Source organism: Zootoca vivipara, chromosome 1 (genome assembly GCF_965207765.1).
Source record: "Zootoca vivipara chromosome 1, rZooViv2.hap1.1, whole genome shotgun sequence".
In the NCBI taxonomy this organism is placed as follows: domain Eukaryota; kingdom Metazoa; phylum Chordata; class Lepidosauria; order Squamata; family Lacertidae; genus Zootoca; species Zootoca vivipara.
In genome coordinates this window covers 43438044-43464130 of record NC_142582.1, presented here as the reverse complement: position 1 = coordinate 43464130, position 26087 = coordinate 43438044, and the positions used below count along the sequence as shown (strand labels likewise).

Sequence of the window (26087 nt, the reverse complement as noted above, 5' to 3'; positions counted from 1 at the left end):
CTGGAATGGCATGCCCCTTCACTCCAGAGTGCCTTTCTGCAACACTTCTCTTATGAAAAGTGCACACAAGTCTTCTGGCATCACGCAGCAAGAAGCAAGAAGCAAGAAACATCCGTAGGTCTAAACTACATTTTATTTACAGTCTATACAGAGAATCCATAATCCCATCTGTGTTCTCCATACTCTGGCAGAACAAGCCGTTGCATACAGCAAAAATGGAAGTAAGTACAATAACACGCTCAGGCGGAAGAGATAAGACAGTCTTCCGTTCCCACACTCTTCTCAGACATCTCATGTGATTTATACTAATCACACTAGCTGCACACTAGCCAGCAGCGGGTACACAAAATCCTAACAGCGAACACGGCAAACCCGGAAGCGTATACTTCCGGGTTTTGCCACATGCGCATGTGCAGAAGTGCTCTATCATGCTGCAAACATGCACAGAAGCAGCACCTCTGGATACTGACTTTTTGGGGTAAGTACGGACCCCCGGGACAAATTAAGTTCGTATCCAGAGGGTCCACTGTATGTATGTATGCATTGTTAAAACTAAGAAGGTTTCTATGTGGTCTGTCTGGATGGGAGAGTTCATGAGAGCTCTGAAATAGGACTAAGATATAAAACTTAAACATTCTAATTGCAACCCACAAAATGTAAAAGAATTTTAAAAAATGGAGTGCAAGAGAAACTATTCTGGCCTCTACCATCAGGGCTGAGTCATTCTTGCTCCAATTATCATTGCTGATCACACTCTTCCCTGCATTATAATTTCAACTTTTAAATAGCGCTGAGAAAAAACCTGCAAAGAAAGAAAAGCAAAGATGCCCAAGGTTCCCTGTTTCAGCAATGAAAAATTATCAAGCTGACTGAGAGCTGCTAATAAGGTCAATATGTAGATAAGGGCTTTTCAATCAGTAAGCATACAGAAATCATTTTTTATCGGTTCAAAATATGCTGTCAATTTCATAAGATATATCAGCCAGACTCTCAAGATACAACAGGATTCTATCTGATCACCACATCGCATCATCAATTACACCATTCAATCTCTTAAAAGCCAATAAAAAAGGGCCAAAGCTACTGCTTTCAATTTAATCTATATTTTCCTTCTTCTAAGCTGTAAGTAAGATGGGCACTCACCTTTGACAGTAACTTGAGCACTGCAGGATGCCCTTCCAGCACTATTTTCTGCCAAACAAGTATACACCCCATCATCTTCTGGTAAGGCGTCTTGAACAGTCAGTTTTGCAAGTCCATCTTCAAAGGCAGAATGTGCATACTGAATAGGCCGATCTACAGAAGTGGGGTAGTGGGGGGGGGGGAGAGAACCAAGAAATCGTTGAACATCCCAGTTACCAACCCATACTTTGTAAATCGCCAGTTGCTAGCTTTACAGCTCATCTCACTGCCTTACCATTTCATTAGAGTCAATGATCAAATGCTTCTCAGTCACACAAGGATCCATTTATACAGATTTGAAATGCAAAAGAAGTTTCCAATAGGATCAGTCATTTAGCTAACTTCAACTCTTTGTACCATTTTGTTAAATAACTTATAGAAATGCTCACTGTGAATTATTATGCATAAAGTCCACACCAAGCAGAGAGATTTTACATACATATGTAAACATGCAGAGATTCGTGCACAGCCCTCAGTCTCCTTAACATGAAATCTTGTTTCACTAGTAACGCTTGTTTTCTGGCCTTCCTCCAAATAACTCAGGGTGGCATGTTAGCCTCATGGCAACCTTTTGATGCAGATATATGTTGTAGCACATTTACACACACAACGCTTCTAGCATAAATACACCTTATAACATGCAATAATTTTGTGTGTGTGTGTGTGTGTGTGTGTGTGTGTGTGTGTGTGTGTAACATTTACAAAGAGAGACAAAGTTAGCAGTTTAAAATAGTATAAGCTTATCTGCCATTTCAAAAAAGTCTGCTGAAATACAGAAGTCTTCAGCAGCCAGTGACAAACAGTGAGGGAGGCAGCCAAGCATATTTCATGGGGCAGTATGTTCCATAATCTGGGTGCAGCCACCGAGAAGTCCCTCTATATTGTACCATACAGCTGTGCTTCTACTCTGGAAGGTTTCAAAGATGGGCCTTACCTTCTAATTCTAGAGAGTGGGCAGGATGATATGGGAGGAGGTAATTCTTTAATGTATGTTGGGCCTAAGCTAGGGAGAGCTTTGGAAGTGCTTGTGACGTTGGCCTAGGATAGTGCTGGGGGTGAAATAGTTAATTGGATTACCCAATAAGAACCCAGGGGGCGGAGTCTGTGGGGCTATAAAACCAGCCGGGGGGGGCGGGGAGTTGAAGGGGGAGAGTGTATGAGGGAGATTGGAGTAGGAGTGAATTGAGGGAAGTCTGTGGGTTGGTTGAGTTAGCGTAGAGGAATAATAATGTGAGTCAGTAACAGTTTGAATCTGAGAAGATCAGTAGATAATAGTAGGGTGGAAATTGGATGCTGGAAGGTATAGGAAGGTATAGGCTGGTATAGGCATACAGTTATTATATTTGTTTGAAGACCGTTTATGATACCACATGCTTGTTAAACTGCAGTAAATAAACAGAAGTTTTTATGTTCCAATTTAACCCTGACTGGACTTTACCAGTTAGAGACTGGTTGGTGGCAGCGGAAAACCCAGTGGTGGCACAGGGGGCAACAGACCGTGAGACATCTGGGGACCCTGTGTGATCACAACAGCTATTGCAGGATGGGTGTAACATGATCCTATGGACAAACATCCACCAGCATCTTTGCAACTACATTTTGGACCATGTCAAATTCCAAAGACATTCCAAAGGCACCACCATTTAGAGGAAGCTGCAGTACGCCAACATAGATGTAACTAAGATGCAGAAGGACCTTCTCTGTTGTGGCTCCGAAGTGTTTGAATGTCCTTCCCTCCACGGCATACCTTGTACCACAGTTGTTCTTTTCAGCATCAGATCAAGATAGACGTCTTTGCCCAGTGGTGGGGAACCTCTTTGGCCTAGCAGGCAAGTGTCTTCTGTGCATTATGGACCCTTCTTTAAAATAAACTGACGTTTATCCAATCTAAATGACCACTGGATCAGAGTCTAATGTAATATGGAAATTCCAAACACCAAGCTTACTACAGCAACTGTACTGCTCACCATTTCGCCATGAGCACCGTTAAGCATGCCTGGAACTAATAGTCATGGACAAGGAATGAAACTTTCTCCTTTATTTGGTTATGGACAGCTATCCTTTCCTGCAATGTATCCTTCCATGACAGAAAGAAGCAGATTGTTTGCATTCATGAGGATATTACAATTAGCTAGCTTAATCCTTAAGCAAAATTATTTTCTAGAAGGTATATGCTGAAAAGCTGCAAGAAATCCCAGAGTTTAACTACAGTTTATAAGCTAGCCCAAGTGATGTATAAACAGTTATGTATCAAGATCAGAAGTGAGAGAGATGAGAATTACTGGCAAGTTCTGGGAGTTGGGAATGGAAGTAACATGTTTATGTCTTTCAGATAATACATAATGTCCCTGTTTTCACTTCACATTTCCATGTTTCTTAAACTTCTGTTGCTGAAAGCCATCACCGCCTGCCAGCTTACAATTGGGGTTAAGGTTTTAATCTGTAGCTTCCAAAGCCCTAAATGGTTCGAAAGCTACGGTAGTGAAATATACTCGGAGTCGAGAGTGAATTTCATGCTCTTTATTCAGCTCATAGTCATCAAGGAGGAGAAGAGAAGACGAATGGCTCTTTTCCCAAAACCATCTGCTTATATACATTATTTACACAATGGGCCTTGCGTGATTGGCTACTTCAGGGCTACACCTGTGGGCCAATTATATTGTGGATTGACTTCTGCCTGCAGCCTGATTGGCTGCTCCTACAGGCCAATCAGGTAGCAGATTCACTTCTGCCAGCCGCCTGATTGGCTGCTCCAGCAGGCCAATCAGGTTGCGGATTCACTTCCACCTGGAGTTGGATTGGGTAGCTCCCGCTGATTCTGAATCCTATTGTTCTAGGATTCAGCTCAGTACATAACAGGTAGTTACTCAAATAACTCCCCTTCTCCCCATTACACCATCTCAGCAAGCATAGTACAGAATATGTGGAAGAATAAAGACACAAATTATTGTACAAAATAAATTTGGAGGGCAGCTGACGGGTGCATCCATTGTAGGGTAGGTCTACATAGGTCTACATCAAAAACGTAAGAACAAGAAAAGCCAAGGTGAATCAGACCACACATCCATCTAGTTCTGCCTTCTGTCCTCTCAGTGGTCAACCACATACCTACAGAAAGCCTACAAGCAGGACAAGAGCAAAATGCTGTCTGTAATATGGGACATAATATATAAGCATTATAACTAGTATAAATAAAGGTCATTGATCAGGGAAGAAACTTTGTGCCAACCTGTTATGTACTGAGCTGAATCCTAGAACAATAGGATTCAGAATCAGCGGGAGCTACCCAATCCAACTCCAGGTGGAAGTGAATCCGCAACCTGATTGGCCTGCTGGAGCAGCCAATCAGGCGGCTGGCAGAAGTGAATCTGCTACCTGATTGGCCTGTAGGAGCAGCCAATCAGGCTGCAGGCAGAAGTCAATCCACAATATAATTGGCCCACAGGTGTAGCCCTGAAGTAGCCAATCACGCAAGGCCCATTGTGTAAATAATGTATATAAGCAGATGGTTTTGGGAAAAGAGCCATTCGTCTTCTCTTCTCCTCCTTGATGACTATGAGCTGAATAAAGAGCATGAAATTCACTCTCGACTCCGAGTATATTTCACAACCCCACAAGGCCACAATGGCCAAGTGATAGGATTTTCATGAACTCTAAAAGTTTGCAATGCACCACTCTCAGAAAAAAACTACCTCTGTTTCAATTCAGACATCACGCAAAACTATGCTTTGTGTGAATGATAGTCAAGAATGGACCCTATCATTTGAATACCCGAACACGCAGAGCAAAGAAACCATGGGGCAGAATTTTTTGCCTAGTTTGCTTTCCTTCTGCTTAGTATTCAGAGGTTCTGCTCAGTATTCAGTCAGTTCATTCTCACCTCTGTGGTGCACCAGCCTTAATTATGACGTGTGAACAATTTATGAGTTCAGACATGTTGTTGTTGTTGTTTAGTCGTTTAGTCGTGTCCGACTGTTCATGACCCCATGGACCAGAGCACGCCAGGCACTCCTGTCTTTCACTGCCTCCTGCAGTTTGGTCAAACTCATGTTGGTAGCTTCGAGAACACTGTCCAACCATCTTGTCCTCTGTCGTCCCCTTCTCCTTGTGCCCTCAATCTTTCCCAACATCAGGGTCTTTTCCAGGGAGTCTTCTCTTCTCATGAGGTGGCCAAAGTATTGGAGCCTCAGCTTCAGGACCTGTCCTTCCAGTGAGAACTCGGGGCTGATTTCCTTAAGAATGGATAGGTTTGATCTTTTTGCAGACCATGGGACTCTCAAGAGTCTCCTCCAGCACCATAATTCAAAAGCATCAATTCTTCGGCGATCAGCCTTCTTTATGGTCCAGCTCTCACTTCCATACATCACTACTGGGAAAACCATAGCTTGAACTATACGGACCTTTGTCGGCAAGGTGATGTCTCTGCTTTTTAAGATGCTGTCTAGGTTTGTCATTGCTTTTCTCCCAAGAAGCAGGCGTCTTTTAATTTTGTGACTGCTGTCACCATCTGCAGTGATCATGGAACCCAAGAAAGTAAAATCTCTCCCTGCCTCCATTTCTTCCCCTTCTATTTGCCAGGAGGTGATGGGACCAGTGGCCATGATCTTGGTTTTTTTGATGTTGAGCTTCAGACCATATTTTGCGCTCTCCTCTTTCACCCTCATTAAAAGGTTCTTTAATTTCTCCTCACTTTCTGCCATCAAGGTTGTGTCATCTGCATATCTGAGGTTGTTGATATTTCTTCCGGCAATCTTAATTTCAGTTTGGGATTCATCCAGTTCAGCCTTTCGCATGATGAAATCTGCATATAAGTTAAATAAGCAGGGAGACAATATACAGCCTTGTCGTACTCCTTTACCAATTCTGAACCAATCAGTTATTCCATATCTAGTTCTAACTGTAGCTTCTTGTCCCACATGGAGATTTCTCAGGAGACGGATGAGGTGATCAGGTACTCCCATTTCTTTAAGAATGTGCCATAGTTTGCTGTGGTCGACACAGTCAAATGTTTTTGTGTAGTCAATGAAACAGAAGTAGATGTTTTTCTGGAACTCTCTAGCTTTCTTCATAATACAGCGCATGTTTGCAATTTGGTCTCTGGTTCCTCTGCCCCTTCAAAATCCAGCTTGCACTTCAGACATATCTACAGTTAAGACAAACTGTGCAAACCAGCTTCAAATCATGGTTTTACGTCCTGTTTTGGCAGCCACTCACAAACCATGATTTGCAAAGCTGGGGTTTTGTGTTATGTCTGAATACAGCCTCTGTGTAGGGATGCAAGGCAGCAAGTGGCAGTTCTAGGCAGCTAGTGGTATTCCTTAAGAATAGGACTACCTAAGAAAGCCAGCAACTGGACTCAGTAGGCTTTATTTTCAGGAAGCTACTTCCTCAATGTTTACAAAGAAATTGTCTGGAATTCTGTGACCAGAAAACCTACAGATTTGAATAAATGCATATAAACTAAACACCGTCCACAATTACTGAGTCCAACACTTGCTCCATCTAGCTCAGCACTGTCTACACTGACTGGCAGTGGCTCTTCAGGATTTCAGATGGGGAATTTTCCCAGACCTATCTAGAGATGCTGGGAATTGAGCCTGGGATTTCTTGCATTCTACCACTGAGCTGCTCCCTTCTCACAAAAGGGATGAGTATCAAAATATTCAGTAAAACACCTCTCCCATCAGAGGCAGTAGGGCACTCACTGAAGATAAGATGCATTCTGTCCATTAAAGTAAAGCAAAATAAGATCATAGCTAAGAAGATTTGCTGACCCTATGATAACAACTTTAGATCAATATGTGTATTGAGAAAACAGCCAGATTACTGCAATCAGCAAAAGGAGGCCCTGTTAACTGCATCATGGCCTGCAGATGCCCAGCAGAGAAGAGGCTTTCTCCACAGTGCTACATACAGTGAGGGGATGATCTTCCCCTGGATAGTAGTCAGCACTGACTGCAGCGTGCTTCTTCTGGTAATTAAGAACATACCTCTTAACCAAAGATTTATATAGGAAATAGAGGAAATGAGAAGATATGGTACGATATTCACTTTTCTTGATAATCAACCACAAGAACTTTGGAACTCCCTGCTTATTGAGATCAAGAATGTGCCTTTTCTGTATTATTTTTGGTGCCTGCTAAAAACATTCCTGTTTAGACAAGCTTAACCCAACGCTTAGAAAATTGAGGTAATCTTAATTTGTTTTTAGTATTTTAACTTTTGTATGTTTTTTATTCTTTTTTAAATCTTATGAAATAAACCATATATACTAACAAAACATTCAATCTCATTTCCTAAAATCTGCATTCTGTTGCAATAAAGCTCATGGCCATACAAGCAAACAACAAAAATGCAGCCTTGTCGCAAATACCCTCTACTGGACAATCTTCAAAACAGCAGCAAATATGTTTTCTTTCCCCCCTCCAGAACGCCTTGCCAGATCTTAGTCATGCCACATATTGTAGGCAACTGTGATGGGAGAGCAGCCTTTTAAGAAAAATCTGCCCTGTGGCCAGCGTGAACTCCTCTACTAATCTCAGACAGTTTGTGTGTACCTTCCAATGATAAGAATGCAGAAAGATGCCTTAAAGCAGGTCAAACCATTGGTCCATCTAGCTCTGTACACCAACCGGTGGCAGCACTTCATGATCTCAGATGCCAGAAAGTTGCTGCCAGTCAGTGCAGGCAATACTTAGCTAAATGGGCTAATGGTCTAAGACAGTTTAAGGTTGCTTCCTATGTTCTGATCAAAGCCCCCTGGCCACGCCCTCACTGACTGACTGCCCCAGTTCATATGTAGATGCTGGTAACCAAAGTGTTAGCAATGTTGCAAGAAACAGACAGTGGGGTTGTCATTTTTTTCTGACCAAGACTTACCATTGAGGAGCCAAGTGATCTCAGGCACAGGGGTACCCTCAACTAAGCATTGAAGCACAAAATCCTGTCCTTCACTCACACTGCATGACTTCAAAATGGTGGAAAAATGAGGAGCGACATCCTTCACTTTGGGCCCTACAAATCAAAGCAAAGGAAGATACACTATAAACAGAAGGCTTGCAAAATCCAGCAGCAGTAACCTGTTTCAGAATGGAAAAGTAATTCCCACAATAGACAGCAAAACAGTTACTAGCTATACATAAATAAAAGTTTCACTGTCAAATGTCAGGTCACATTGGTTAAGGACTTCATAAAGTGTTGCAGTCTATTATGTATAAATGCCAAATGATAGGTCACAACTCAGCCGTAATGGGTACCATTAGACCAACAGCCCCTTCTCTGCGTTTGTCCACACTTCGGCTTGCCCCATGCCTAGAAAGCATGGGGCTGAGTGGTTTTCTGTTTGCCCTGCCACTTTCCCTGGGGAAACCCACTTGTTAGTGCTGAATTGAAGCAAATGTCAATCTGAAGATAACACGATGGACATCTGCTTCAATTCAGCAGCAAAAATTGGGGGAAAGTGGCAGTACAAGCACAAGTGAGTACAAGTGAGTACAAGTACAAGTGAAACAATCATCTGTGCCAATCATGCACCAAAAATGTACTTACTTTTTATTGTTAATATCCACCTGGTTGAAGCCTGGCCTTGAGCATTGGAGGCTGTGCAGCAGTAAGACCCACTGTTTTCCAACTGAGTTTTTTTCAGACACAAACAATGAGTTCCATCCTCTTCGTATATTTGGACTTCATCTCCTGCTTCCATTTGGCATCCTTCTTTGAACCATTCAACATTTGCCTTGGGCTTCCCTGAAACTAGTTCATCACAAGTGCATTGTTACTAAAATATATTAATGTTACATATATATATTGAGTGCATGAAAGAGTGTCTATGAGTATGAAAATGTGGGGTAGCCTCACCCACTTGTGGTCATACCCACTCAGAAGGTTGGGTCAAGGGTGAATATGGCCAGAAAGTACAGCTACTTGTGCTTTAAAGAGAAGCCAGCCAACTTCTAGTTACTGAAAAAGCACAGAGCACTGACATCACCCATCATTTAGCAAACTAAAAAGTTCATCAGGCTGGAATATAGTGGGCAGAATGAAATGGGTTGTTGTGTGTTCTTAGCAGGAAGACACATGACATGACACTTTGCTTGGAGAAAAGCTAGTTTTGAAAACTCTTAAGGCAAAAATAGAAAATTATGGTGGAAACTATCCAATGGGACATCTACCCTGTTTCTCATATTTTAAGACATACCCATAAAATAAGCCATAGCAGGATTTTTAAGCATTCAAGGAATATAAGCCATACCCCGAAAATAAGACATAGTGATAGGTGCAGCAGCAATGCCGGCCGTGGCAGGAGGAGGAGGAAAAAAATAAGACATCCCTTGAAAATAAGCCATAGTGTGTGTTTTTAAGGAAAAAATAAATATAAGACGTGTCTTATAATATGAGAAACACGGTAGTTCACAGGTCCCCAACATTTTGGGGGCCTGTGGGTACATTTTCAATTTAAAGATGTAATTAGCACCACACACATACCACAACCACATGCACACATGCAGTGAAACCACTCAGAGAGAGAAATCACATGCATGCACTCCCTCTCCCTCCTCTGCCAGCAGGTTGGAGATAGCAATTCTGAATCCCCCCCCTCCCCATTGAGCAGGGCCAGGGGGGCTAGTCCAGCTTGTTCCCTATATTGCTAGTTTTCTTCTTGGAGAGAGGTGTTTTATGCATTTTCGTTTTTATCATCATGGAGAAGCATCCACAAATCTGATGCCCCTCCTGCATTGCAAAGTTGTACAGATCCTTCTACTAGCCTCAGTATTTTACTACCTAATGCAGCTGTTGCAACTGTAGGCAAAGCCTTTCTCCTATTTACCTTTGCATCTGAATGTAACCACTTCTCCTTCAAGTGCTTCTTGGCTTTGTGGGCGACACTCAAACTGAGGAGCGATCCCTTGAGTCTCCCTCTTTACATCAGTTATGCTTCTCTTTAACCCAACATGGTCATCTAATTCCTTAGTCCTCAAACCACTTGGTCTGATAGACGGGGCAGCCTGCCAGCCTGTTGTGAGTGGTTGCTTTGGCTTTTTCCCATCATCTTCCTGTCCAGAGGAAGCTGCCTTCACTTGCGCCTTTGGTCCAGCTTGTACTTTAACAGACTGTAGAGTTATGGTGCTTGATGTTTTTTGCAGGACTCTGCAACCTTTCCCTTCTTCTTTACGTGCCTCTATATGGGGTTCCTTCACCTCTTCCAATTGATTCTGTTTGGTTTCTTTGGATGAAGTGAGAGGGATCTCTTTCTTTACGGCTGGCCTTTCTTTGGGTTCAAGCAAAAGTTCTGTGGTAGTGGATTTGAGTCCTTTAGCAATTCCATTGCTAGTGGCTTTTCTGAACTCGGACGTTTCAATAGCTTTGGTTGTGATGGTGGGTTTTGTAAAGGTGCTGCATTTTGTTGGCATGCTAAAGAGAGAGGAGGGAAGTTTCTTAAGAACACGGAACAATTCACAAGAAGTTGGCATGCCTTTCTTCAAATCTCTTTAAAATGGCTTACTAATCTCTTTTAAAGCAGGTTATATGTATTGTGTTCAAAAAAAGGAGCTGTAGTCTATATAAAGTGTGCAAACCTTCTTCCTGACATGCTACTTGTATGTGCAGGGACAGCATTCAAGCACTCAATCCTGCACCTACCACATGAATGATATAAGCCATTTCTTACAAGACCAACCAATCTATTACAAGGGATAAGGAGAAGCCATAGCTTAAAGTGCAGAAGGTTCCAAGGTTCAATCCTCAGCACCTACACTTGGAGAGCTACCGGTATGTCTTAAACCAGAGTAGGCAGTGTGATACTCTCCAGATTTACTGGACTCCAACTCCAATCAATCCCAGGCAGCATGGCAAATGGTCAGGTATGATGCGTTTTGTAGTCTAAAGGGCACCATGCTGTCTACCCCTGCCCTAGACTTTGGAGAGCAGCTGCCAGTCAGAGTAGACAGCTCTGAACTAGGGTGGACCAAAGGACTGACTCAGTGCAAGGCAACTTTATAAGCCTCTTGTGCCTTGTGGTCATTGGTTTGAGCTCTGGGATTTTTGCTGAAGGTGGCATAGAAATCCATTAATGAAATAAAACCTTGAACAGGCACTTGATTTGCTGCACCATTTATCTGCTGTTCTGTAACTAAAAAGCTTTAAAATGTACACCTTCTGGTGTAATTTTGTGACAGCACCTTGCAATTTTAGGCACTTTATCAGTAATCAATAGTAACTACAATAATTATAAGCTTCAGAGCATGTGGCCAAATGGATGATTCATGGAGTTTTAAACTGTGGGTTTTTAATTCTTTTTATTTATTTATTAAGAGCCTACTATGAAATATTCAGTTCTTTCATGAGCCCATGGAGTGAGGGTTTGTGGGAATGGGAAGCAAATAAAAGCCTATTATTAAACGTACATTTTGACCACTCATCTAGTGGTCACTGTTAAAGTCTCAGGGCTTCATATATAGAACAGAAAGGGAGGAACAGCACCCTAAATCTCCTCTATCCTATTATCTGCTGCCACTAAAGGCACACCCAGAGTCCTCATCACCCCTGCTACCCTGACTTTTAAAGTATGCGCCATATACTGTACTCACAGTGGGCTATCTGCCTCTTGCAGGCCCCAAGAGGCGTCAACTCACTGTGGTGCTGCTTGTTAGAAGACTGACAATCCAAGCCTTCATGGCTACTAACAGATCCTTGGCCTCCAACATCATACTGCAGCTGTGGCTGATCAGCCTTCCAACAAACAGTCCAGCCCTCTCACTATGGTCAGGGACAAAGGAAGCTTCCCTGCTTTTCTCTCTGCTCTCCTTACCTTGGGAGTAGCATCCATGGGACTGAACCCTGGGCACCCAATGCATTATCTTTGCATTCCAGACCAAAACACATTCAGGCAGATGCAGGGAGGCCAGGCAGAGCAAATTTCACCCAAAGAGAACTACCCCTTGTGGTTCCACTAAACTTCTTATATGACCTGCATCCACAAGGAGTCAGGAAGTCCACCATAGAAAACCCTAGCCATATTCAGGCATTCTTCTAGTATAGGATAGTCCACCTGAGAGGTGAGGACTGTGGGGAGGAGCATGCTAGTTCCATCCCTCCTTCCATCACCCTCTATGAAGGGTGATTGTCTGAAGAAGGGAGCCTCCTGTACTTATGTTGGGTCCCCACATGAGACTTAGAACCTTGGAAAATCAGGATTCTACATTGCATGAGGAACCTACACAAACAGAAGCAGGAGCCCCATTAAGCATTTATCTACAAATTTTCCTCCTCACATATGGAATATCCAGATTAGAAGAGGGATCCTATGGAATTTGTAAACCATTATTAGGCCATATGGACTCAACAATGCAAAAGACCTGTTGACATACAAAGAAAATAAACAGTAACCTTACTGTTTATTTTCTTAAAAGGATGAAAATCAAAATGTGGGTAGAGGGAGTTGAAAAACATACCAAGGAGGATGAGTGTGCACGTCTTTCTTAATAGAACCTGAAATGATGAAGCATTTAAAAAAATATGATATTGGAATGTTAAGCAGAGCATATATGTTGCAGTTTGTTTTCAAGACACAATATCTGATATTACTGAGAATTCATGGTGGCCCTAGATTATATTCATTTGTCCCTGAGTTAGCAGAACACAATTCACTTCCAGCCGCACAAATATTTGCCTGCCTTGCTTAAATGATAATGTGACCACAACCAAATTATTTCTGGGACTGAGAAGAAAAAAGCCCCTGGTTAGACTAGCCCCTTGTTAGACTGAGACGTTCAGAAAGGCCATATACAAATAATTTATTTCAGGGCTAAGGATATTGGCAGGATTATTGTAATAACCTGTAGTTTCATAAGAGTATATAATTAAAGTAGATTAATAAAACAATAAGTTAATTTAGAATATGCAGGAAATGATAAAAATAAATTTAAGGAACTGCAGAAAGAGAAGGAAGGAAGTAGAGTTTTGAAATGTTAAAATGATTTAAAACTATTGAGATGTATATAACTGAAAATCATAAATCAATAATAATAATAAACTTGAATGCTCAGATCAGTACCGTACAAAGGCAAGAGAAGCATTAAAGGCACTGCAGGTATAAGACATAGCTAAGCAAGCTATAAAATTGACTCAACAGTTGACACACCCTTCTGGGTTCCCATTATAAGCATAGCTGCCAAGTTCCGGCCTGAGAAATAAGGGACTGGACCGGAAGTAGCAGACCGGAAGTAGCGCTGCCGCCATTTTGGAACTGGGCGGAGCATGCTCAGAAGCTACTTTTGATGCTGCTCTGCCCTGTTCCAAAATGGCCACCGCACCAGAAGTCGCGCTGCAGCCATTTTGGAACTGGGCAAAGCAGCATCAAAAGTCGCTTCTGAGCATGCTCCGCCCAGTTCCAAAATGGCCACCGTGCCAGAATAAACCGGGGAAAAACAAAAAAATCTGTTTTTCCGGCTGGGAACAGCTGGAAAAACGGGGGTTTCCCAGGGAATACGAGAGACCTGGCAGCTATGTATAAGGAGTGGGAAAGCATATTTGGGCTTGGCAAGCAAATGAGAAGTCCTTCTCGTGGGCTGGGCCTGAGCTGTCTGTTCATGTCCTAGGCAATGGAGCTGGAGACAGTCCTGGCTGGGATTCAGACTTGTCACCTGATGTCACCTCTGAAGGCTCGGCAGTAGAGAGGATTGCTCAGCAATGTATGAGGCAGAGCAGGGGCTTCAGGTTGAGCTGTTGTGAGCCACACCATCTGCCATGACCTCCCTTGACTACTCTGATACTTTCACAGCCCATCCAGGCTCACTGGGTCTCCCCCACCCCACCCTACCCCTCCTGGGATCATCAGCCTCTAACTGCTTGAGCTCCTCCCACCCCCCCGTCCTGGTTTTACCAGCCTCTCCAAGGCATTTCCTCAGGGCTCATAACAATCAGACTGGAGATATCCTCAGTGCCTCTCCTGTTCTATTTCCAGAATGAGTGCACAGTGATATAGAAAAAAGAAAATATCTCTTCCTCATCTAAAAGCCAAGTGTTCAATTTAAATGCTGGTGGGATTTATAACTATCCCAAACTAAGTCTTTTTTTCATTTTTCAGTTTTTAAATAGTTGCGGAAAACGGTTTCTGGGCATATTTAAAATGAGGTTTTGAATGACAGCCATATCCAAATTGCATACAATATCACAAACACAATTATCCTTGACTCAGCAAGAGATCACCAACTGAAACTTAGAAAAATTGCTGAAAAACATCCCACCCCCATTGCAGTGGACCTTTGCAGAAATGTAGCTATGTGCAACATACCGTAACTATTGAGAGGAGGAATGTCATTTCATATGTAGGTTTATGCTTGTACTGTGCTTTGGAGCTGTATACTGCCCTTTACTTGAGTGCTGACTTCCATCCTCAAGTTTTATCCCCTGTGGCCATGGATTGCCTTGGTTGGTTTTGATTAGATTTGAAAAGCACAAACTCACTGCCTCTAACATGATCAGGATTCAAGGCCTTATATGGTCACAATATGAATATTTTGGTGTTTTCATCCCTACCTCAAACAGGGATGAAGCCGTACCTCTGTACTGGCTTCTTGCTGCTTTCTGTTTCACATTTTAATTAATTGTCACTTACTTGACTGATATCCTGCCTTCAGACCACAAGACCTAAGCAGGTATTCATCTTTTCCTGCTGCTCTGGCTATGATCAGCATCAGCATCTGGCCTCCGAAGGGCACTACTTGAGCCCTGGAAGGGGCCCACAGCATTATGCCTGCACTCCACCCTCTTAATTTCATTTTCTGTTCTGTACCACCAGGTGACAGGATCTGTCATTTCCTCCAGTGCCTGTGAAGCAGCTTTGCTCTGGGGCACTGTGGGACAGTTAAATGATGAAACTAGGCCCAACTACTTGCAGTGCTGTCACTGTAGCCAGCTAAGCCCAGCAGGACCTACTGACAGAGAAGGGGGCCCTCCACTCAAACTTGGGGCTGGCCTTGGTTGCAACTGTGTTTTCCAGAAAATTCAGAAACAAGATTATATAGATGATGTTGAATAACGAACCATTTTGAAACCAGGTCACATTTTAAATCCTGTGCTCCAGAAAGCAAAAGGCCACTGCTGGGTATGCCCTCAGGAAAACTTGACCAACCGCTTACCTAGGCCTTTCTGCCTCATGCTGCAAACATCCACCCCCATCGTTCAGCCCGGACACTGAGATCCAACACAGAGGGCCTTCTGGTGGTTCCCTCACTGCGGGAAGTGAGGTTACAGGGAACCAGGCAGAGGGCCTTCTCGGTAGTGGCGCCCGCCCTGTGGAACACCCTCCCAGCAGATGTCAAGGCAATAAGCAACTATTTTACTTTTAAAAGACAACTGAAGGCGGCCCTGTTTAGGGAAGATTTTAATGTTTGATGCTGTATTGTTTTTAATATTTGGTTGGAAGCCGCCCAGAGTGGCTGGGGAAACTCAGCCAGATGGGCGGGGAGAAATAATAAATAAATAAATATATATATATATTATTATTATTATTATTATTATTATTCACACAACAAGTTTTGTGTATACAAGAAGGACACCCCCCCCCCCAAATTTAAATTACAGCACTCAGTTGGGATCAGGGACAGTGTGGTGTAGTGGTTAGACCTGGGAGACCAGGGTTCAAATCCCTACTCAGAAATGAAACTCACTGGGTGACCTTGGCCAATCACTGCCTCTCAGCCTAACTGTGACCTCACAGGGTTGCTGTGCAGATTAAATGAGGAGGGGGGAGAACCAGGTACACCACCTTGAGCTCCTTGGAGAAAACGTAGGTTTATCAATGCAATAAATATATAAAATATCCACAGAAAGTGTGTGTACCTTAGGCAGCTGTATAATTCTAAAGCATCTAAGCTAAGGGATAATGGAGCAGAATCTGACATTCCCAGAATACAACCACAAGTGGTGGGGAGTTTACAGTAATAGGTTTTCTGATCATCCATGATTAAATTCAATATTTGCCAAGGAATAAGCAAGAACTCAGGCTCCCCAGCTATGGAATGCTCTCCCAGATCCAAAAAGATGCTGCATCTACAGCATATTTGGGTGCATCCCAGCCTAGAAAACAATATTACTGTGGAATTATTATTATTTTTGAGAGAGGAAGAAAGAACAAAAGAACTGCACTATAGCTGAAAGATGATGATCAGATAATGCAGAGAAGCTTTGAAAACACTCAGCTGTCGCTACAGATGAAGCAACACTTTATGATCCAATCAACTTAAGAGGCCATTCACTCCCCTTCCCAGTGGAAAAATAAGGTGGGGGGAGCTTGGAAAGAGCTTATCTATACAAGAGGTCTACATGGTTTTGCTTTAAATAACAAGAGTTCCAATTGTGTAACAGTTTATGTTAGCCTATTATCTGATTCTGTGGGGTAATGAAAAGGACTACAAATGAGGGCTTGAAGTTGTAAAATGAGTTGATAAAGACAAGTATGCTAAATATATAATGCTGCCTTTGTAATCAAAGTCTTGGGCGTCTGAATGACTCTAACAACAACCCTCTAAAAGTGGGAAGCCAACCAGTATTTAGAAATAGAAGAGAAAGATAGCCATGTTGTGATTCTGCCTGGTGTTCTGCCTTCTGGCTGTATGAGAATTTGGGTCCAGGTATTACCAGCCCATGTCCAATACTTCCATTCACAACGCAACTCTGAAACTGGTGTCTGTGTGTTCAGCTACCCTGACTGAATTCAGGATTTCCAAGATGACTAAAAATGAAGAGTAAACAGGCTGGATCTTTCTGCACCTCATTTCCTCTAGATTAAAATACAAGGCTTTTCTAAAAAATCTAAATGCATGTGTGTGTTTTAAATGTCATTCAAGAAAGGAGGAGGAGGAGGTGGTGGAGGAGGAGGAGGAGGAGGGAGAGGAGGACTGATGGGGAGGAATTGGTTCAACTCTCGGAAAACTTTTAGCTGGCATGCCTGCATTCTTTCTCTTTTAGTCTATTTTAACCATACGGTACCTTGAACCATGAGCTCTGCAGACACAGAAGCCTTCCCAGCACTATTCATCACAGTGCAAGTGTAAATTCCAGCATCGACCAGCTGAGCATTCTGGATCTCCAAAAACTGGATGCCCGCTTTCTCAAACATGTTGAAACGATCATTTTTCTGCACCTGAATTTCACCCTACATGCATCATGAAAAATATCAAAGGTGTACAGATACATTCATTAATTGGGGGGGGGAGGCCTAGCCAATTAACACCTCATCCTTTGCTATTTTTCTGCTTTTACAATTCAGCCCACTGCTCTCTGTGGCATGTTTATATGCTACTAGAATACTCCCAAGCGACCAGACCTCAGGCATTCCAGATAATCTGATTTACACCACGCATAAGACACACTCAGAATATGGACATCTTAAGGCTCAGTTGCCATAACCCAAAGCCAGAACTTTGTGAATTCTTCAGTCAAAAGACATATTTGCCAGATTAGAGAGTCTGACTCAAATTCCTGCACATGGTTCAGCATCTTGTTCTAGATGCCGCAATCTAGGTGAGTATTAATTCCTCAGTTTTATGATCTGGCCACCCATTCATCCACAGCCTGCAAACCTAGCCCTTGCAAAATAGTTTGCAAACTAAATTCAGTCTCAATTACAGTGGTCTGGATTCAACTAACCAGGTATGCTAGCAGAAGCCAGCACAAGGACTCCCACTAGCACAATGGGGCTTCCCCTCTCCCCACCCCATGTCCTCCCCCAAATCTCATTTGGAAGGTCAGAAGAACTCACAGAGCAGCATACAAGGGGAGGAGATGGGAGATTGTTCCGTGTGGCAAGCAAAAATGCTTGCACTAACAGAAAGATTGCAGTGTTGAATTCCATCGTATCTGTGAGGCTATTGGCGAATCTTGGTTATCGAAAGATAGCAAGGGGAAGCAGGGTCCCATGCTAGCCATGGTTCTAAATATATTGTGTGATATCCAGTTGTAGCAGCCCATTCACACAACAGTCATGCCACATGCCAGAGCCCTGTTTTTAGCACAGCACAGCAGCCAAGTCACACACGTGCTTGGATCATTGCATTTGTGAAATCTGTTGCACAATCGTTAGCACAACTGCTATTATTATAATAATTAAATGTCAGTTAGGGCTTTCTGCATTACCTGTTGGGCTCCCGCCTACACACTGCCAGCTCTCTAACTTTTCTCACTAACATTACATCAGAGTTCACCCAATGTTTAGAGATGACAGCCAGCTCATTTGGCTTCAGCTCAAAGTTTTCAATCTGGATGTAGATTCACCACCCACCCATCATCAAACGCCAACCTGCCAGTCAAATTGCCAAATGTTCACCCTGCTATTTCAGGCATATCCGGGTTTACAAGTTTTCTGAGCCCTCTCTCCATTTTAGGTTTTTGTTTAGGGTTGGCACTCAAACGCCACCTGTGACTCTAATCAACAATTTCTGCTTGCCACTGAACTGAATAAGATTCATCGTATGTCTGTGCACATGTGCATGTGTATTTTGCAGTATAGTTGCCATTTCTGAGTTCTCAGTATGTAAAGGTTTATAAATTTATGATTAATTAAAAGGTTATTGCAATACTTTCCCCAAGATATCTCAACTTAATTTTGTGTACAAGGTTACAGAACATACTTCCACTGCAGGTTTTCCATGTCTTTCGGTGTGTTTACTTGAATAATTTATCATGGGAGTGCTCTGACATGTATCCCCATAATTTATTCTCACAGGGGAATAAGATTGAGGAAACGAAGTTTTCATGGTCAGGTTGAAAACTTTGTAAAATCTGGCTGAGCAAAACTGTGGCTAAAGATACTTCAAAGTACACAAGTTCAAATAAACAAGGCTTTGGGTTTCATCCCCTTTAGGAGAGGTGAATTTGGAAATCCTCTCAGGTATTGTACCTTAAACCAAGTGACTTGAGGCTGAGGTCGTCCTGTTATCTTACAGGAGAATTTACCAGTCTGTCCCTCTCGCACTATGACCCGATTGGGTTTTGTAGCAAACTTGGGTGGGCATTCGCCCCAGATGCTTGGTCGTTGCTCTACCGATGGAACAGTAACTCTACCACTGGAAAGGAAACAATATTATCAGAGCTCAGTAATTAATATAGCTATATTTAGAGAGAATGTTACTTGTTCCCCACCCCCACTTGTTCCCCACCCCTGCGGTAGACAATATGGTGTCCTTTTTGAGAACCTATTTTCACTTTAAAAAAATTCTAAGGTACAGTTACATTATGCATGTACCTCTTATCAAGTTTGAAGAGGGCATATGTCATATGAAAATACTAGGAAGCAGAGGCTTGACTTTTGCCAGCCACCCCTTTTGAGTACTTGAAAGGAACATGTACCACATTTAGTATATTAATTTCCTTCAGACCAGACACAATCAGAAATTACATTTTGCACTTTATCCATACCTATGTACAAAACATAAAGTAAACAACTGGGTATATGGAAAAGTACGGAACAATGTTGATTGATAGGTCACGAGTGCCCTTAAAAAAGGAATGCAGAGTAGCTGCTTACATAATGATCACTGCCATAGGTTCCTCCCAAAATGGAACACCATTTTGCCAGATGCCTTCATCTAATATGCACACAACACATACAAGCATGCTCTTTGACAGTTCTGGTTGTTCATAAGTAACAATGAACAATTTAAATGGCACATACAATAGAAGTTCTCTTACTGAACAGATGTCAATGAATTATTCCACTACGTAGCAGAATCACCACCATCGAAAATCTGATAAAACTGTCTATCTTTCTGTAACAATCCTCCAGCAGAACTGGGTGATCTTCTCAACTTTCTCCTTCAGTTATCTAAGAAATTGCCCAACTTTGTTTAGAATAAAATAGGAACTAAAGGAACTAATACAGACCCCCTAACTCTCTAATAAATAGCACCCTAACTTAACTGGACTTCTGTAACAATTTAGATGCCTCTGGCCAATTCATCCAAAAGCGGGTAGTTATACTCTTTACAAAAGGGCCCAAGTCAGACATAGCTTTGCAGAAAATCCAATCATTGTTTTGCAGAGAATATAAAAAAGTGCATTTAGAACAGAGATGGGCCAGTCCTTCAGCATCAAGAACCACAATGGAAGTTCTATACGGCAGCAAAGCTTGCTTACATGCATACTTTCTGTAAAAATTTAACACAGGCACCTACAAAGGAGTTCAATGGCAAGTTATGGTGCAGGCATACATGGAATTTCTTCTGTAGCAATGACAGGTGCCTCTGTCACTCTTTGGCTTGGCTGGATTTTGGAATCAATTTGAAATCCTGGCACATCAGAAACGTGGAATATGTCCCCCTTTTGCCTACAGAGTGACCCAGTCAACTGGTGCAGCTAACTGATCTACTAGTACTCCCTCCAAATCTTAAAAGCCAAGAGAGACCCTCTTTTTTAAATAAAAAAATCTCACAAGGTGAAAAATCGTGTGGTTTGAGGACACCTAGTTGATGACCGAGGTTTGTTTTACACCATAATCTTTTAAATTCTGCCCCAGCCCCCCAAAATTTAAGAATGAAAATTCATAGAATCTGCAATTCTGAAAATTCAGCCATAAACATGTTTACAAAAGCAACTCTAAATCAAAAGCTGGAAGTTGCCTTCCAGCAACCTGCTGCTACATTTAAGGTGCAGAGTTAACTGACCAGCATTAAAACATCTTCATAGTGTTGGCCCATCTCTGCTCATACTCAAGGAACAAGCTACTTCAGTGACAAAACCATCAATACCAAGTCAACTGAGCTGGTCGCTCTCATTCATAAACAGCCTTGAAATATGAGCCAATACTATAGCATGATCCAAACCCATGCAAATTAATATGGACAAGGCCTATTTCAACAGCAAATATACAACCACACATTAGCAGGAGATAATCAAGAGTGATGAAGTTGAAGCTGTGGTTTTCAGGCAAGCAAACGAAACAAACGTTCTTGGGCCATGTGCATTTCACACAACAGCTTACCCATAAGCCAACAAGTTGTGCCCATCTCTTTCTGCTTCCACAACGTATCAGAACACTAAGAAAAACCACATATGGACTCAGCCCAAGGAGCAGTCACATCAATGTAAAGATGCCAATATGGGGGCAACCTGATAATTCTGAATAAAATAAGGTCATGGTGAAGATTTTTGTAGGCAACTAGAAATATAGATGGTCTCAGAAATCACATGAGTTGAAAAGCAATTGCTTTGGGCCTCACTTGCCTTGCCTTGAGTTGAAAAGCAATTGCTTTGGGCCTCACTTGCCTTGCCTTCACTTTTAACTTGAAAAAAGAAAAGAATAGTGGGCAACTTAGACTCAGCACTTCCCAGTGATATAGGAATGAATTCATGGACCAAACTAGACAATACACTTAATACATTGCTCAGGAGCATAGCATGTGGGAAAGCTGTGAAAAGTCACCCCTGAAACTGCTATTACCACAGGAGGAAAATGTTCACACACACACACACAAATTCCTCTCATGCCCGCAGCAGTTTGTGGAGAGACATTATGCTATTGCCTGCCCCCCGCAACCACACCCTGCTATTTACATTTTTAAAAGGTACACGAAATGCATCCATACATTTCAGCTGGTATCTAGTTGGCCTTAAAGGTAGGCAGGTGGAAAGAGAGAACAAAAGGGACAATCAGCGGAGAAGCCTCAAGGGGCTGGTAAATATACTGCAGTTTTTTGTAAGTCTGCAAGGAATGTTTTGAGCAAAATTGATATTGCTAATAGCAAGAGTCAATGTTGCCTCAAAAAAGCGTGGAGAGGGCAATATTTCAAAATGTGTGCATATTCCAAAAGCTATCAGTATTCTTTCGCTCTAGAAATGTGAAAACCACTGAAATTCTTACCCAGAACTTTTGGCACCAGAAGGCAGGCTGTACTTCTTCAAAACAGATCCTGTAAGCAGAAAATAGAAAGAAAGAAATACAATAAAAAATACTAATCAGGGATGCAAGTTCTTTCAGAATTAGGGACACTGGCTATAGATTTAGAAAATTAAAAATTAAAAAGCCATCCTTCCATCAATTTCTAATAAAATATATGATACAAGGTGGCAAAATATATATATATGTTTTCCCTCTGTAGCAAACGGGGAAGCATTTAAGTTCCATGTCTTGCGTGTGTAAGTGTGCTTTGCTGTTTATAGATCACTTTAGAGGTGGAGAAGCCACAATGCCTTGGATCCCAGTAGTAACAGATGAGCCATTTGGTGTGGTGTGCTTTTCAACCAACGAAACAGGAGTCCAAAACTGCCATTTCTAAAAATTACTACTGTAATTACTTTTCAATAGTGCATTTATATTTACTTCCAAATGTAGTCCAGTTAGACTTAAGCTCACCTATCTAAATTTGTTACCTTTTATTTCTCTCCATTAAAAACAAACAAACCTGTTTTATACATACATGCTGAAGAGTCAAGATATGAGGAATTGTATTATTAACTGTATGTTTAGCACCATCTACTGGACATGGGCAGGATTACCCCAAGCCAACATAACTAGATGGTGAATACCCCCCCCCTTTTTTTTTGGCAGAACAGTACTGTAGTAAGAACTGACCTAGGAAGCCTGAGCAAAAGAAGCTTCCATAAATAATAATATCTTCTTATTCAAGCACAAAAAAGCAAAAAAAGCACAGTGGTGAAGAATGAGCTGTGAATGCCTCCAGCTCAAATCTCACCTGCACTAGGTGATCTCACCAGGAAGCCATAGGCAAGCCACTACAGCTTTACCCAGGCCTCCTTCTCACCTCATGTGGGGCAGAGCAGAGATGTACCAGTTACTTCTGCATTCTCTATCGTATCTCTGGGGTTCTAAATTATGTGGAGAGCCTCCACGAGTAAAGCATTCACCCTCCAATGCACAAAGGCTTGCAAGCTTATCACAGGCATGCAGCGGAGGAGCCAATGATAGCTAGCACCTGCCCACACTCTCCTCATTGCCCCCTCAAGAAGACCTGAAAATATGATGATAATATCACGATAGTAGCACTAGGTTACTGTTAAGAATTACTGAGATAATCAGCATGAAGCACTTTGAACACTCTAAGGTGCTGCATCTGGATGATTTATTATTACACAAATAAGCCACACACAAAACACGTACAGAAACCTCAGTATTAGTATTATAAACATTTGCAAAGAAAAGCAAAACAGATACTGCTGAAACAGGCCAGACTGGAGGAGGAAGAGGATCAGGCCAATCATCCAGTCCTGCTACTCAACAGAAGGCCACACCATCAGGAACTGGGGTCATCTGCGCTCACAGCAGCTAAACATGGCCTTAAAGTGGACCCCCAGCATTCCACAAGTACTGTCCTTAGTGGCAGCCATTGCAGAGAGCTGATACTATCAATGTGGAAATGACTTTGCTTTGGTCCCTATGCTCTTCTTCTCCTTGGAGGGGAAGGCATAGGAATAGCCAGCGTTCCATTTTCTGCCTTACTAAAAGCCTTTTAATTTTAAAAGCTTTTCCTGCTCATTTTCAACCTACTTCTCCCTTCATTTGCTACCAAGGTAAAGCATGCTATACATAACGTGCAACAGAATGGAAAGACCCTTACCTTCCACTGTTAACTCTACGGTCACCTGACGAACGCCACCAGCATTCCGGGCCTCACATGTGTATGGCCCACCATCTTCCTCCTGCACCCCTTTTATAATTAAGCTGAAAAGACCTCGAATGCTACGGTCCACTACACAGCGCTCTCCCTCTGTCAGAAGTTGCCCATTCTTGTACCATGTGACTTGGGGTTCTGGGATGCCTCTGACCTAGAAAGATTGGGTGAAGAAATATTGGGGTGGTGTGGGGAGTGAGGGGGGGGGAGAGAAACAAACACAGAAGGTGACTTTTTCTGGAAGAAATGCAGAACACTTCATAAGCCAGTGGAAAGTATTTTCTAAAGCAGTATCTGTTAAACACATACAAACTGTTTTGAGCCAAATGGCAAAAACCTGAAGAAAAAGAAACGAAACTATTGGGTGCATCAAGCTGTTAAAACTAGCAATGTTGTTCCAGCAGGCAGCTTCCCAGACAAAGCTTTTTTTCTGTCTTTGGAAATTTTAAAGCCAGAAATGAGAAATTCTGAGAAGCAGAATCACGAGCCAAAATTATTAGAGCATATTCTACTGTCAAACGGCTAAACTAACAAATTTATTGTAGCATGACATTTGCAGGCCTCATTATCAGATGCATCCACTATGAGAGACATTTAGAAGCAGCAGTGTTCATCAGCCTCTTTAGAAAGGGTCAAATACCCCGTTTCTCCGAAAATAAGACGTAGCCATAAAATAAGCCATAGCAGGATTTTTAAGCATTCAATGAATATAAGCCATACCCCGAAAATAAGCCATAGTGATAGGCAGTTTAACCCTGTAGGTTAAACTGTACCATACTTAATAAAAAAAACAAGACGTCGCCTCCCTGAAAATAAGCCATAGTGTGTTTTTTGAGGAAAAATAAATATAAGACAGTGTCTTATTTTTGGAGAAACATGGTACAGTACCACCCATGGCAAAATAGATGTGTTTGTGTTTTTTGAGTGTTAAGTGTGCATGCGTGTGTGCAAAACTTGGTTAACATTCTCAATCACACATAAAAGCTGAACGTTCCCCAAAATGAATTTCATGAATATCGAAAGGTAGCTATTTCACCCAATTTTGGGGGGCGAACACCTGAAGAAGCACCTATTTCCATACCTATCTGTCCATGAATGAAGATCTTCTGCTGAGGGTCTTCTCCAGGTGTCGCCTTTATCTAAGCTACATTACTCAGTCATAAAGGAGAAGACTTTTTCAGCAGTTGCACTCTAGTTACAGAATGCCCCCCTTAAAGAGAGTGCCTGATTTACATTTTGTTTTGCACCAAGCAAAAACATGTTGATTCATTCAGACATTTAAAAATTGTTGTTATTTCTATTTCTGCTTTGAATGAGTTTTATTTTCTGTTTTATTTCAGTCCATATTATGATATACATTTTGAGTGTTACACTTCCTTAAAATCTAAATAGGATTCAAGACAGTTACATAAGTATTTTATACAAAATAATAAATCCAACATTTACATTCCGAATGTCAACATTCAGAATTTCAAATATTCACTGGACCATATATTTTGTTCCAACAGAATAAATCAAGAGGAGTGCCTAACATTCTTAACTAGAGCTGAAAACTGTAAATTTAGTTAAGCAATCAGTAAGGCTGGAAGTTAATGGAACATCTGATTTTTTAATGCTCTTTTTCTCCTGCATGTTGCTATTCAGTTTCTAAACTGCAGATACCCCTTAATAATGTGAAGATGTGGAACTGTCACCATGAATACCATGCAAAGTTACCTACTGACCAGTGCCAATGGATCATCATGGCATTTTATCAAGCCATTCTTCAACCAGCGGATTTAGCCTGGTAAATGATATAAGCTTATCACATGTAGTCCAGGAAATGATATAAACTTTTCACATATTGTCCATCGTACTGAATGCATTTACAGAGTTATTTTGAGCTATGACATAAACAGGATAAAAAAATTATCCACCATGTGGTGTCCTTGGCAGTTACAAAGTTCTCACACAGTAACAAAGACCAATTCACCAATTAACAATATGTTGTTCCCCACAACAAACAAATATGGTATGTTGTGTGTGTTTTAATTTCATTTATTGTAAATAAAACTGAAAAACACACCCAAAATCAACTGGAAGGAGGAGTCCAAAAAAGGGTTCTAGGGCTGTCCATGGTAGAAAACAGCTAACATGGGAATGCATCAGTAAATGGGGATGCAATCGAAACAATTTTTTTAAAAAAATCATTCCAGTATCACCTTAGAGACCAACTAAGTTTGTCATTGGTATGAGCTTTCGTGAGCGGTGATTCTCATTGAGAAGTTTCCACAGAATGTT

At 41.8% G+C, this 26087-nt stretch overlaps 1 protein-coding gene across 3 annotated transcripts in view; it reads right to left on the bottom strand.

Annotated features, from left to right (window-relative positions):
- Positions 1-26087, bottom strand: part of MYLK (myosin light chain kinase) — a 181009-nt gene that overhangs the window by 96887 nt on the left and 58035 nt on the right. For all 3 annotated transcript variants that reach the window (XM_088662195.1, XM_088662199.1, XM_035129122.3), the window contains exons 3-11: positions 23754-23961; positions 22040-22088; positions 19082-19247; positions 17173-17338; positions 12633-12669; positions 10010-10593; positions 8731-8934; positions 8062-8196; positions 1144-1296 (exon numbers count right to left, since the gene is read on the bottom strand). In XM_088662195.1, coding sequence (XP_088518321.1) covers positions 1144-1296; positions 8062-8196; positions 8731-8934; positions 10010-10593; positions 12633-12669; positions 17173-17338; positions 19082-19247; positions 22040-22088; positions 23754-23961 — 1702 coding nt within the window. The remainder of the gene's footprint in view (positions 1-1143; positions 1297-8061; positions 8197-8730; positions 8935-10009; positions 10594-12632; positions 12670-17172; positions 17339-19081; positions 19248-22039; positions 22089-23753; positions 23962-26087) is intronic.